Source organism: Oratosquilla oratoria, chromosome 22 (assembly GCF_046742065.1).
Source record: "Oratosquilla oratoria isolate Oo_2021 chromosome 22, ASM4674206v1, whole genome shotgun sequence".
Lineage (NCBI taxonomy): Eukaryota > Metazoa > Arthropoda > Malacostraca > Stomatopoda > Squillidae > Oratosquilla > Oratosquilla oratoria.
Genome location: NC_134798.1, coordinates 16,731,016 through 16,745,310, shown reverse-complemented (window position 1 = coordinate 16,745,310; position 14,295 = coordinate 16,731,016). Strand labels below are relative to the sequence as shown.

General features: G+C 38.7%; 1 protein-coding gene across 1 annotated transcript in view; it reads right to left on the bottom strand.

The window, feature by feature from the left end:
* LOC143037290 (uncharacterized) overlaps window positions 1-1,489 on the bottom strand; it is a 2,664-nt gene extending 1,175 nt beyond the window's left edge. The window contains exons 1-3 of the mRNA XM_076205424.1: window positions 1,407-1,489; window positions 320-453; window positions 1-162 (exon numbers count right to left, since the gene is read on the bottom strand). The exon at window positions 1-162 is cut by the window's left edge and continues 60 nt beyond it. Coding sequence (XP_076061539.1) covers window positions 1-162; window positions 320-453; window positions 1,407-1,489 — 379 coding nt within the window. The remainder of the gene's footprint in view (window positions 163-319; window positions 454-1,406) is intronic.
* Window positions 1,490-14,295: the final 12,806 nt, after the last annotated feature.

The following is a 14,295-nucleotide window of genomic DNA, read 5'->3' as shown; positions in this document are numbered from 1 at the left end:
TGCGCCACCAATATCTTTGCATTATACGATCGATGACTTTTTCTCTGCCCACATGTCCTCCCAAGGCAACAGATTCGTCGCTGTAACCAGATCCTCGATGACTAGCCAGTACAATGTCAAGCTGGTATTGGCGATCCTTAATCACCCGAAGGAAGCGAACTTCTGCAATCACAAAAATAAACAATCACAGTCGCGCAATACTACATCTATTGGAACTAACATTTATCTAGGAAATGATAAAAGATAAAGACAAAAATTGCGCATTACAGCAATAACGAATGTCAATCAAAATTATAAATTTACGGAATAGGCTACTCACCAGTTATATCTTGCCTGTTAGGTTTATGAACATACTTCAGACAGTCGTCTTGGATTGTGAATGCCTGACACTTCCTTCGAAAATTAGCTTTTTTTCCCTTGTTGTTTCCAACATGCACTGGATACTCGGCAACACTGGCAATTAAAAAACCTCTGTAATATGTTCATTTTCGTTTCATTTCAAAGGTTTCAAAGATTCATTCGAACCAGTTATATCTTTCCTGTTCGGCTTATGAAACAATCACAAAAATAAACAATCACAGTTGCGCAATACTACATCTATTGGAACTAACCTTTATCTAGGAATTGATAAAAGATAAAGACAAAAATTGCGCATTACAGCAATAACGAATGTGTGGTCATTTCAAACTACTGTAGGTTCATTCGAATGGGTAGTCATCTTAAACTAGGTTATCCGCTCATGCCCTTTCTTTCGTGCATCTATTGGAACTAACATTTATCTAGGAAATGATAAAAGATAAAGACAAAAATTGCGCATTAGAGCAATAACGAATGTCAATCAAAATTATAGATTTACGGAATAGGCTACTCACCAGTTATATCTTTCCTGTTCGGTTTATGAAACAATCACAAAAATAAACAATCACAGTCGCGCAATACTACATCTATTGGAACTAACATTTATCTTGGAAATGATAAAAGATAAAGACAAAAATTACGCATTACAGCAATAACGAATGTGTAGTCATTTCAAACTAGGTTCATTTGAATGGAGAATCATCTCAAACTAGTTTCAATCGAATGGGGAGTCATTTCAGACGGGTGGGGAGTCGTCTGAAACTAGTTTCAAGTGACGGGGAGTCGTCTGAACCTAGGTTGATCTGACTGGGGGAGTCTTTTGAAACGGGGAGTCACTTGAACCGGCTACACCGGGCCTTCTTTACAGAGATCTGGAGACGGACTGCATTCTTTTGCTGGTCTTTCTCTAGGTTGTGGAGTCCATTCAGAAGAACATTTGCCAGACGACGGGACATCTTGGGACAGTCAATGTCAATCCCACTGAAGTTGGTCAGTGCCGACAAGATCTCCATCAGTCTTTTCTGGCAGCAGGAACAGTGGCGGGCTACCTTGATAAAACACAGTCCACATCTGCCTCGACAAAGTCTTTAACGTCACTGGTCGCAAGAGGTTCCTCGGCGCTGAAGACCATATCTTCCGCGCACTTCGTCTCAAGCCACCCCGCCACATAGGCCGCACTGCACTCTTCATTCATGGTCAGTGTCACATCTGTGGTGCACCTCTCAATAGAGGCTGCATCCTCTAGGTCAATTGCAGTCCCAAGCAGGTATGTTCCTTCGACACAGGGTGGACATCGATGGACTGGAGGTTTACGGCAGCATATCTCATGAGGCGCTGCCTGCATGCGGAGAACACATCCCCAGTGGTCATGAAAGAGTTTGCACCAGTTGATTGACGGTAGACTGAGAACTCCCCCTCAAGCCGGTCACTCTGGATCTCATGCAGGAAGACATAATGGAAGTCAGCGTTTCTGAACAAGTAGCGGCAAACGGCAGTCAGTCCCTACATAGTCTGCACTAGTGTATTCTTGGTGTCATAGGTGAAACACTTGATTCGACTTGCTCCATGTCCTGAAGAAGCCTCTTGGATCGGAAAATCAACAGGAGAGTCTGCAGGCTGGTTGACTGGGGATCCTAAACAGCTCGATATGGATCGTTCATGCACTGATCTTGTCCCTTCCCAGATACATTCACTAAATTCCACCAGTTGAGGATGATTTGGATTAACTTAGCAGTGTCATGACATCCTCTGAGCTTTAATGAAGCCACAACCTCTTCATTGAAGATTTTCAAGACATGCTGCACATTTTGTAGTTCAAGTCGTGAGGGATTGACAGCAAATTTAGTGAGAGGAGTAGTCTTCAGAATACTGCCTTTCTCTGACTCGTACAGTTCCTTGACGTCAGCAAATGATGCTGTTGTTTTATTGTCAAGACTGATCTTCTGGCACTTTTCACCGATCCAGTTGTTGCGGATGCACTTCAGAAGGTGCACTTTGTAAAAAAGGTGAAACCAGACACGCTCTTTGTCATGAGGATGCTTGGTTGTGCCACGGCAATCACCCGGAAAATCAAACAGCTTATAGTACTGCTGGTTTATCTTGTGGTTGTCTATGATAGACCCGATGACACGCCCACCTGCCGCCTCCTTCACACGCTCAAGCTGGTATGCTGCTGTTTACTTGTGGACGGGTGTCACAGAAACCATAATACTGGGTCCTCTGTGCAGTGACTTCATCATAATACATAGCATAGAAGTGACCTTGCAGTCTAGCTTGTTCACTGCCATGCCACTCATAACCCCACCAAAAAATGCAATAGTTGGCTGAATCTGTACTTCATCTATCCAGAGAAATACATTCTTCTGCTGCAGTGTCTTCACTTTGGCAAATGTTTCCCTCATCACCTGATCCTTGTCAATAGATGAAGTGATGTACTGCAGCTTGCGTTTGCTTGGCAGCACCAAAAAGTCTCTGAGCTGTTCATTACTACACTTGGGGTATGATTCAAAAGCAAAAAAATAATTATTCATGGAAAATTGTCTCTGTGATCAAAGTTCCGACTGACGTGTCAAAAATACCAGCTTATTCTCATTCTCGGTGTTCACACAGGCTGACATGTGGGTTTGAAGAAGAGTGACAACAATCTCAATCATTTTGTCAAATGTCGGCGAACTGACCATACGACCTCAAACCATTGTTGGGATGAAGTATCTTACCCAGTGATACACTAATGCCCTTCTTGAATGCACGACAGATCAGTAGGCTACACAACCTGGGCGTTTTTTCGACACATGGTGAACCCCACGCACTAATACTTTCCTCTAATAAATAATTTTCCAACATGTACTGAAATTCTTTCCTCATAATCTCCCTTTTCTGTGGGTTGACTCGATATGGATGTTGCTTTATCGATACAGCGTTACCTACGTCAACATCATGTTCTATTACGGTACACCTTCTCGGAGTATTCGAGAACAAGGATGTAAATTTATTTATTTCCCGAACAATATTATTCCTCTTTTCAGAGTCTAAATGGCTTAATTTACAATTCATCTTTTCCAACACTGTCGAATTTTCCAAGATTTTCCTTCACACCTGCTAAATTTTCCTTCCTCCTCATTACCTATGTCTTGTTCCATATTTATCATGCTGCAACTTAATTCACTAACATTTTCAGATGTTCTAGTATTCTCCACTTTCCTTTCATGGTAAGGTTTGAATATATTGACGTGGCATAATTGCTTTTTTTTTTACGCCTACCAGGGGTGTTCACAATATAGTTCAGATCTCCAATTCTCTCCTCGATTTTCCAAGAACCACAGTATCTTGCCTTCAAGGGGTCATCCTGAATAGGCAACAACACTAGAACTTTATCACCTGGTCTAAACTCCCTCACCCTCGCCTTTTTGATCCTACCATGTTTTCTTTCCTTGTTATGCATCCTTAAGTTTTCTGCAACAAGCTTTCTTGCCCTAATCACCCTATTTTATTCCTAATTCTGACACATATGCCAATAAATGTGGTTCATCACTCTTGTCAAGCCACTTTTCTTTCATAATACTCAAAAGACCTCTGACTTCATAGCTATTACCTTACCTTACCTTACCGTCGTGCCATATCCTCTTGGACTTCGGCAACCATGGAGCGCCACCGTTCACGGTCCCTAGTTACTTATAACATCTGTGCTGGTTTGAGTTGTTTTCCCGTCGCCCTCATCAGCCCGTCCATATACTTCTCCCTCTGCTTTCCTCTTGCTCTCCTTCTCTCTACCATTCCCGTCATCAACACCTCTTCCAACCTTTCATAGCTATACACCAGTTGAAATGGACTAAATCCAGTTGATTCTTGTACTGCATCACTAATTGCAAACAAAGCCAGTGATACTCCTTCATCCTAATAAATTCTGAGTTCCTCACAGTATATTCTGGGCATATTCTTAAGGGAGTGTCGCCAGCGATCATTCGAAAAATTCTGGTACATGAGCAAAATTTAGGTAAACATTTCAAATGAATCTCTATGATGGTGGCAACACTCATAAAAAAGTTATGCAGCTGTATGGGGATAAAAGGTGGTGATGGATATGGAGCTGCCTTATGTAGGCTTTATGGTCTCTTGCAGTCTCCTTCATTCTTATGTTCTTATGTATTTAGTTTCTATTTTTATACACAATAAAATAGATAAAATATTGGCAAACTCTGGCAATTCCATTGCATAAAAAACATCCTGTATATTGAAATAGCGTCAACAGTTCTATAGCTATTCCATTTTTTGTCACAGAATTGTGGACAGGGCATCAGTACTCTTCAAAAGGTCAAAGTAAGGTGACGTCGCTCCTGGCGCTCTCACCGTACGCAACAGTTTTGATTCCTCGCCCTGTATTGTTGCTATAATCATGGGAAAATTAACAAGTAACAAGAGAGTGAAGCGGCAGAATATAGAGAGGGCCCTTGAGTGCCTAAAAAATAAACAAGAAGGAAAAAGAAAGAGGAGGAAAGCATCACAGCTGCATCCAGCACTCCGCAAGCATCTACTAGCCACGCCCACCTTACACCTCCTCCACCCACGACACACCATACACCTTCACTTAACACCTCATGAGCAAAGAAGAGAAAATTGGAGATTTGCTATACATTGCAACCATCAAACAAATGGTTGCGAAGAATGATCGTGAAAATTAAAATCCCCTGTAAAGTTTATGTTTCTGTTCTTTCTGTTATAATATATTCTTTTTTTTTTTGTAATTTATGTTTTATTTGAAAGAAAATATCATGCTCTTTATTCTCTACAGTAAAAAAATAAAATAATTTTTTATTTATTTTTTATTTATGAAACCTGAATTTTGCAGATTTTTTAAATCATTTAGAGAGAAAAAAAAATAGAGGTATTAGTTTGAAAAAATATATTCAATAATTTTTGTACCCAGGCTCTAAGCTTTCATTTCATACCAAACAGAATGATGTGGAAAGATTTTCCATTAAGTAATTACAGCTTCACTATGCTTTATATATACATGGGAGGAACACAATACCATGAGAAATGATACACTAATGTAAGGGGTAATTATATCTAAGTTCATTAAATACATATTTGAAAACTTGATTTCACCTATTCTATAAAGCGATGCACATCCTGGGGTTGTGGATGGTATGCACTAGATAACCTATGTTCAATGTGTAGGCCATTTAAGATTTTCTTGAATATATCTGAAGTAAAGTTACTTCCTTGATCAGATTGGGTTACCTCCGAAATTCCTACCCAAGAAAAACATTTCACCAACTCTCTCGCAATATTCTTGGCATGAATACTACGGAGTGAATTAGCCCCTGGGAACCTAGTGGCAACACTCATTATTATTAATAAATATGAGTTTTGGTAAGGGTCGAACACAATCAGTAATAATTCTTCTGAATGGTTTATAAAATGATGGTATGGGCCAGATGTTGGGACTGGTGATGTCGTAAAAGTTCTCAGACAGCCACTACTGTTTTTTTTTCCGGAGGTGTAACACGGAGCTGAGTCCTCCTGCCACACGTATTGTCTTCCAACAGCCACACTCTACACCCAGCGTTTGACAACAGTGGACAGTAACTCAACGTAGCCATCTGAGGTGAGTCTGAGTCCCTCTTCATAGATGTGGGGCGACATGACGTGGTCTTCCCTGGAAACACACCCAAAGATTATCATTTAAGCAGTTCACTCTAAGTACCTCCCTACCTTCTGCCCTTTTCCTCTTTCTCCACCTATTCTCCATTCTCAGCTTACCTTCCACCAGAAAATTATCTGATATTCCACCACTCTCTCCCCTTAGAACATGTACATCCGTAACTCTTCCTACCATACTCCTGGTCACCACTATATAGTCCATTAACGCTCTATCTGCCACCCTTCCATCCACCACCCTCTCCCATGTGTACTTATTCTTGATTTTCTTCCTAAACACTGTATTTGCTGTCATCAACTCTCTTTCGAGACACATCTCCACCATCAACTCTCCACTATGATTCTTTCCTGGAACTCCATACTTCCCAATTACTCCGTCTATTGGTTCATTTCCTATCCTAGCATTAAGGTCTACAATACAACTACATTGACATTTCTCCCTAATCCATCTATACATTCATCTAAATATATCCAAAAAGCCTCCCTTTTCTCTACCTTCTTCTTACTACCAGGCTCATACGCACCTACAAAGACCCACATCTCCCTTCCTAGCTTCACGTTCATCCACATCAACCTTGAAGATACCTCCTTCTACTCCACTACATGCTTACCTCTCTCTTCACTTACTAGTATAGCCACTCCTTCTCTCTCTCGTCCCTTCTTCACTCCTGAGAACCTCCCAACTACACTCCGAAACTCACACTCGCCCCTCCCTTTTAACTTAGTTTCACAAATATACTGCCTATCTCCTCCTTTTTACTCCCATCTGTACCACATTCACGCACATTAAAAGACCCAAACCTTAGGGTACTGATTGGAAAACTCCTAGACCCTCTTATGCCTTTACTTTTTTTAGGAATGTCCCCTGTGGGGCTACAGGTAGAAGGATTCCTAATCCTATCCCCCGTCCCGTTTTTTGTCGCCTCATACGACTCAAGTGGGAAGCTTGGTGATAGCATTCTTTTCCCCCACTGCAGGGTAGGCTAAAAAAAAATTAAATGAATATTAAAAAAATGGTACAGGACAGTAACAAGGGGTTGGGACAGTCGCAGTATAATAAATTCGTCAATATTTCTCCATGAACAGAGTATTCCTCTATCACAGACAAAAAGATGTGTGGCTCTGGTCCGTAGGGGTGCCACATATAGACCCTAAAGAATAAAGGTAACACAGAAAAATGGTATAGAGAAAGGCGCGGTCTACAATATATCATATGGTGGTTTCCTGTTAGGATATTATGGAGAGACAGGAATATCAGAAGACCTACGGACATATTAACACAAAAATTACGTCAGAACTCACCGAACCTCCAACTCGCTAGTGGTTCATTTAAACCAATGTCATCATCTTTCGGATTGGAACAGGGTAGAGGTGCTCCACAATGGTCTAGCAAAAAAGAAAAGGAAAATACTGGAGGCAGCCTACATCACTTCCCATTTTTGCCTCAACCATACGGACGGATTTATAAAATTAGCCGGAGCAGCAAGCACTTTTATCATCAAGGACGTCAAGAGGACGAATGAGAACGGAGGGGGGGGGGGAATGGTCGGAGTCACCTGAGAAGTATAGAGAACAGATGAGGGTAGGGAGGGAGTAGAACATGACAAGGTTGAAGTATGTAAGCTGTTCATTTTCTGAGATTACATGTACTTTGAAAATATCTTGGTAAGAACAAAACGTCAGTGAATAAAGCTTCAACTGTTTTGTGTTCAGCTCACCACCATTCCACTCATTTCTCTCCCATATTCAAAAAAGTTGACAAAAAGAAACCAAATAACTACAGCTCTATAAATTTGACTTCAATCGTAGGAAAAATTATAGAAACCATCTTCAGAGATGCTAACAAACATCATTTAGAAAGTAACTGTTTGATAAAAGATAGCCAGCATGGTTCAAACGGAAACGTTCTTGCATGACCATCTTATTCGAATTCTACAACACAGTTATCTCGAATTATGGCAAAAGAAACAAACAATATAGATTCAATATATTTAGAATTTGCAAAAGCTTTTGATACCGTCCCACACGAAAGACTACTTACTAAGTTAGCTTCACACGGAATAAATGGTAGCCTATTAGGTTGGACTAGTAATTAGTTGAATGATCGAAAACAGAGAGTTGTTTTAAACAGAAAAAACTTCTGGATGGAAAAATGTTACAAGTGGAGTTTCTCAGGCTTCCGTTCTTTGGCCACTTCTATTCATAGTATATATAAATGACATAGACCATGGACTAGAATCTACTGTTTCCAAATTTGCTGATTCAAAACTGTGCGGAATGGCAAATGGTAACTTAAACCAATTAGATATTCAAGAAAATTTACATAAATTACAGCAATGGTTAGAAAAGTGGTTAATGAAACTTAACACAAGTAAATGCAAGGTAATGCACATAGGTAAAAATAACTGTAAGTACGATTACAAGTTATTTGGAAATTCGTTAACAAAAGTGGATGGTGAAAAGGATCTCGGCGTAATTATCAGTAACGATCTCAAATCATCTAAGCAGTGTATTTCAGCCTCTGAGAAAACAAATAAGATTCTAGGGCTGATTCCGCGATCTTTTGATTTCAAAAGTCCATCACTCATTAACAAAGGATTACAAAGGATTACAAATGCGGAGCATGCCGACAGGAGACCTTTTGGTCCATATCTAGTTCGGATGCAAAAAAAAAAGAAAAATCATAATAGTAATAGAATAATAATAATAATAATAATAATAATAAAACTATAATAATGTATGCAACAAACAAAATACATAAATAAGTGCATATAGGTATAGTTGAATAACAAACAAACAGGTAAACAGTAAATAATGATAAATTGACACATAACTAATAATAAATGAAAATCAAACGATAAATGATAACAAAGCAAAAAGAAATAATATAAAATAAATTATAATTATTATAGCATCTTGCTTAGATGTTTATCTAAATGAGTCTTAAAGCTTCGAACTGAACTACATTGCACTACCTGTGCAGGAAGTTTATTCCATTCATTAACTATACGGTTGGCAAAGTTGTTTCTACCCACTTCCAAATTGAATCTATTTCCGGATAGTTTGCGACCATTGTTTCTTGTCTGATTCTCATTCAATGTGAAAATTTTGTCACTTTTGATGTTGTCAATTCCCTTTAGAATCTTAAAGACCTGTATCAAGTCACCTCTGAGTCTACGCTTTTTTAGGGAAAACAGATTCATATGTTCTAGTCGATTTTCGTATGATTTATTTTTGATATTTGGAATCAGTTTTGTGGCTCGCCCTTGTACTTTTTCCAGTCTGCCAATGTCTTTAATGAGATTCGGTGACCATACAGAAACAGCATATTCCAAATGTGGACGAACTAACGATTTATATAGCTTGTTAATGAGTGATGGACTTTTGAAATCAAAAGATCGCACAATCAGTCCCAGAATCTTATTTGCTTTTTCAGAGGCTGAAATACACTGCTTGGATAATTTGAGGTCGTTACTGATAATTACGCCAAGATCTTTTTCACTATCCACTTTTGTTAACGAATTTCCAAATAACTTGTAATCGTACTTATTGTTGTTTTTACCTATATGCATTACCTTGCATTTACTCGTGTTAAATTTCATTAGCCACTTTTCAGACCATTGCTGTAATTTATCTAAATCTTCTTGAATATCTAATTGGTTTAAGTGATCATTTGCCATTCCGCACAGTTTTGTATCATCAGCAAATTTGGAAACAGTAGATTTTAGTCCATGGTCTATATCATTTATATATACTATGAATAGAAGTGGCCCAAGAACGGAACCCTGAGGAACTCCACTTGTAACATTTTTCCATCCAGAAGTTTTTCCATTTAAAACAACTCTTTTTTTTTCGACCATTCAACCAATTACTGGTCCAACTTAATAGATTACCACTCATACCGTGTAAAGCTAATTTAGTAAGTAGTCTTTCGTGTGGGACGGTATCAAAAGCTTTTGCAAAGTCTAGATATATTAAATCTATATTGTTTCTTTTGTCATAATTCGAGTTAACTGTGTTGTAGAATTCGAGTAAGTTAGTCACGCAAGAACGTTTCCGTCTGAAACCATGCTGGCTATCATTTATCAAACGGTTACTTTCTAAATGATGTTCGATAGCATCTCTGATGATAGTTTCCATTATTTTTCCTACGATTGAAGTCAAACTTATAGGCCTATAGTTATTTGGTTTCTTTTTGTCACCTTTTTTGAATATGGGAGTAACGTTAGCTAGCTTCCATTCTCTTGGGACATCTCCGGATATGATGGATTTCTTGAAAATAATTTCTAATGGAACAACAATCTCATTTTTCATTTCCTTTAAGATTCTTGGATGCCAACCGTCAGGCCCTGGTGTTTTATTAACTTTGAGTTTATCTATACACCTTTTAATTTTTTCTTTTGTTATATTTACCGTAGTGAGTAAGTTTATCCTAGACTTTTCACAGGTTTCAGTTTGGCGTTCACTTTGAGGTGTTTCGTCTACGAATACCGAGCTAAAATATTTGTTTAAGATATTACACATTCCTTCATTTGAATATTCAAGTTGACCGTCAGCAGATAATAGTGGACCAATGTGATTCCTAACAACCTTTTTATCTCTAATGTAACTATAGAATTCTTTGGGATTCTCTTTGGATTTATCAGCGGTTCATTTCGTATTGTCGTTTTCTTTTTCTTATTGTCTTTTTTAAATCTCTCTGTATTGATACATAACTTTCATAGTCATTAGAAGCACCCGAGTACTTATATTTCTTATAAGCCTGTCTCTTTTTAGCAATACTTTTTTCAGTTTCTTTGTCGAGCCACTTTGGGCGAGCCTGATTTGGGGGACGTCTGTCCTTAAAAAGAATGTAAGTTTGAATCATCTTAGTGAGCGTATTTTGAAATATTTCCCACATCTGATCTACAGGTCTTTCGTTTAATTTTGCCTCCCAATCTGTAAGCTGAAGCTCCTGACGTAGTCCTATGAACTGAGCTTTACTGAAATCGGGTATTTTAGAAACACAAGTATCTATTCTAAAAAAAAATTAGGAGTTTGAATCTAAGTTGTGATCGCTATTTGCAACAGATTCACCGACTTCTACATCAGTTACTATGCTTTCGCGGCTAGTGATCAATAGATCGAGTAAGTTTCCATATCTTGTGGGCTCTTTTACATGCTGAATTAAGTAATTGTCACCAAGAAAATCAATCAAGCGACTACCTATATGATGTTCAAGGGTCATCCAATCAATGTCAGTAAAATTGAAATCACCCATTATCAATAAATCCCGGTTGCAGAAATTATATATAAATCGTTAGTTCGTCCACATTTGGAATATGCTGTTTCAGCATAGTCACCGAATCTCATTAAACACATTGACAGATTGGAAAAAGTACAACGGGTCTCGTTCCAAGTTTATTCTTGACCGGTTTCGCTTGTAGCTTCTTTAGAGGAAGAAGCTACAATCAAAATCGGTCAGGAATAAATTCGGAACGAGACCCGTGACTCCCTTTTTCCACACACACACACACACACACACACACACACACACACACACACACACACACACACACACACACACACACACACACACACACACACACACACACACACACACACACACACACACACACACACACACACACACACACACACACACACACACACACACACACACACGGTGGCATAGTTGGTAGAGCGCTGAACTGGGAAGCAGAAGTGCTCCCAGCACCCAGTTCGAATCCTGCCCAGGGCCGAAATTATTTCGGTATCGCTGTGCCTCGGGTCGTTACTCTGACTCTCGTGGGCGGGGAGTTGGGTGTGTGTGTGTGTGCAAGGTCATAGCATTACCCATAGATCGGACCTACGAGCTCTGAGCTCTCTTCCAGGAGGGAAATAGCTGTCGATCACGAGTCCAACACGTGATTCAAAGACCAAGTGAATACACACACACACACACACACACACACACACACACACACACACACACACACACACACACACACACACACACACACACACACACACACACACACACTCACACACACACACACACACACACACACACACACACACACACATATATATATATATATATATATATATATATATATATATATATATATATATATATATATGAATACATGTATACATATATATTTTTATATATATTTATATATATATATCAAATCAGCCATCCTGAGTCCACTGAACAAAGGCTTCCTTTAAAGTATTCCATGATTCACACAACCACGCCAACCTCTGCCACGTCACTCCTGCAAACTTCTTAATCTTGTCTCTCTATCTGCTATCTGGTATCCCTCTTCTACGCTTCCTATTTCGCGGCGTCCACTCAGTAACACACTTGCTACATCGCTCATCAGTCGTTCGCTCCAACTTACCTGCCCAATTCCACTTCCACTCTTTCAACATCTCCACACTATCTTTCACTCTAGTCTGCTCTCTTACCCAACTTGCTCTCTTTTGGTCTCTAAGCGTTATTCCCATCATTGATCTCTCCATTCTCCTCTGTGCAGTCCTTAGTTTTGTTTTTATTTCCTTCGTCAGTTTCCAAGTCTTACACACGTAGATTATTACTGGCAGAATGCATTGATTATAAACTTTACGTTTCAAACATAAAGGTAGAGAGCCTCTCATGATTTTATCATACTTACCAAACATTTTCTAACGAATTGTAATACGTCTTTTTATTTCTTTATCATGATCAATTGTCACTTTCACCGCCTGGCCTAAATAATTATACTGCTCAACGTCGTCAATGCTCTCACCATCAATTACAATCTCTTTACTTTGAACTTTTGTGTTGAACATTACTTTGGTTTTGGTCTTGTTCATTTTAAACCAACTTTGAGACTTTCCTTGTTCAGATCACTCGGCATATCTTGCAAGTCTTCTGCTCTTTCTGAAATAAGAACAATGCCATCCGCAGATCTTGGGTGCTTCAAATATTTGCCATTAATCTTCAAACATTTCTCATCCCAACTCAACCTTCTGAAAATATCTTCCAAGCAAGCTGTAAATAACTTGGGTGAAATTGTATCGCCTTGCCGTACTCCTTCTTTGATCTTGATCTTTTCTAAATCTTGATGTAGTCGAATAGCGGTACCTTTCGCATAAATCTTTTCTAAAACCCTTACGATCTGTTCGTTTGTACACTTACTGCGTAGCGAGTTTAGTATTGCTATTTGTTCTACCGAGTTAAAGGCCTTCTCGTAATCTACAAAAGCTAAACAGAGATGTATATAGTATTCGGTTGTTTTCTCGATTAGTTGGTTAATCGCCTGCAAATGGTCTAGAGTCGAGTATCCGCTCCTAAAACCTGCTTGTTCTCTTTGTTGGTTTCCATCTAAAACTTGACTCAGTCTATTTGTAAGAATCTTGGAGAATACTTTATATACATTTGATAGTAAGCTAATCGGTCGATAGTTACTAAGGTCCTTCTGGTTTCCTTTTTTATGAAGCAAAATCACTATAGCATTGCACCACGATTCAGGAGCGCTTTCTTGACGTAAGCACTGTGTGTACAACTGAGCTAACTTAATATGAACTTCTTTCCCTACGTCTTTCCAGAGATCTATCGATATACCATCTTCCCCAGGTGCTTTTCCTCGTTTCATATTTTTGGAGCAAATTCTACTTCTTCCTTTGTAATCTCTGGTACACTACTAACGTCTACACATGAATTTACTGACTCAACTAAGGTCTTCGGCTAGTAAAGCTCTTTGTAAAGTTCTTCTACTCTTTTTACCATTCTGTCTCTGCATTTAATGATTTCTCCATCTTTATCTTTCAAACTTATCATTTGTTGTCTTTCTAAAGTATGTCTGCGCTCAGTCCCTTTAATACTTTTTCTTTTTCGAATAGTTTCCTCTATTTCATCCATGTTTTTCTTTCTTTTCATCTCTGCCTTTTGTTGATAAGCTTGTTTAGTTCTACTATTTCTATTTCGTCTCTCCTGCTTTTAATCTGCATTATCCTCTTTCTTTTAATTAGGTGATTTGTAGCTTTGGAATATTTGTTTTCTCTAATATTTTTTTTTTACTTCCTACTTTCTCTGTCGATTCCCTAATGATATTCACTAAATTAAAATTCATAACTTCGATTGTGTCCTCGTTAGTTCTGAGAGCTTCGAATCTACTTTTAACTTCTAACTGAAATTCCTTTTTATTATCCATAACCTTTGCTAGGCTGATTTTCTTTTTTAAAAGTAGTTTATTTCTCTCGGCTCTGATATTGAATTTAGCTGTGGAACCTGCCCTTCTATGGTCACTA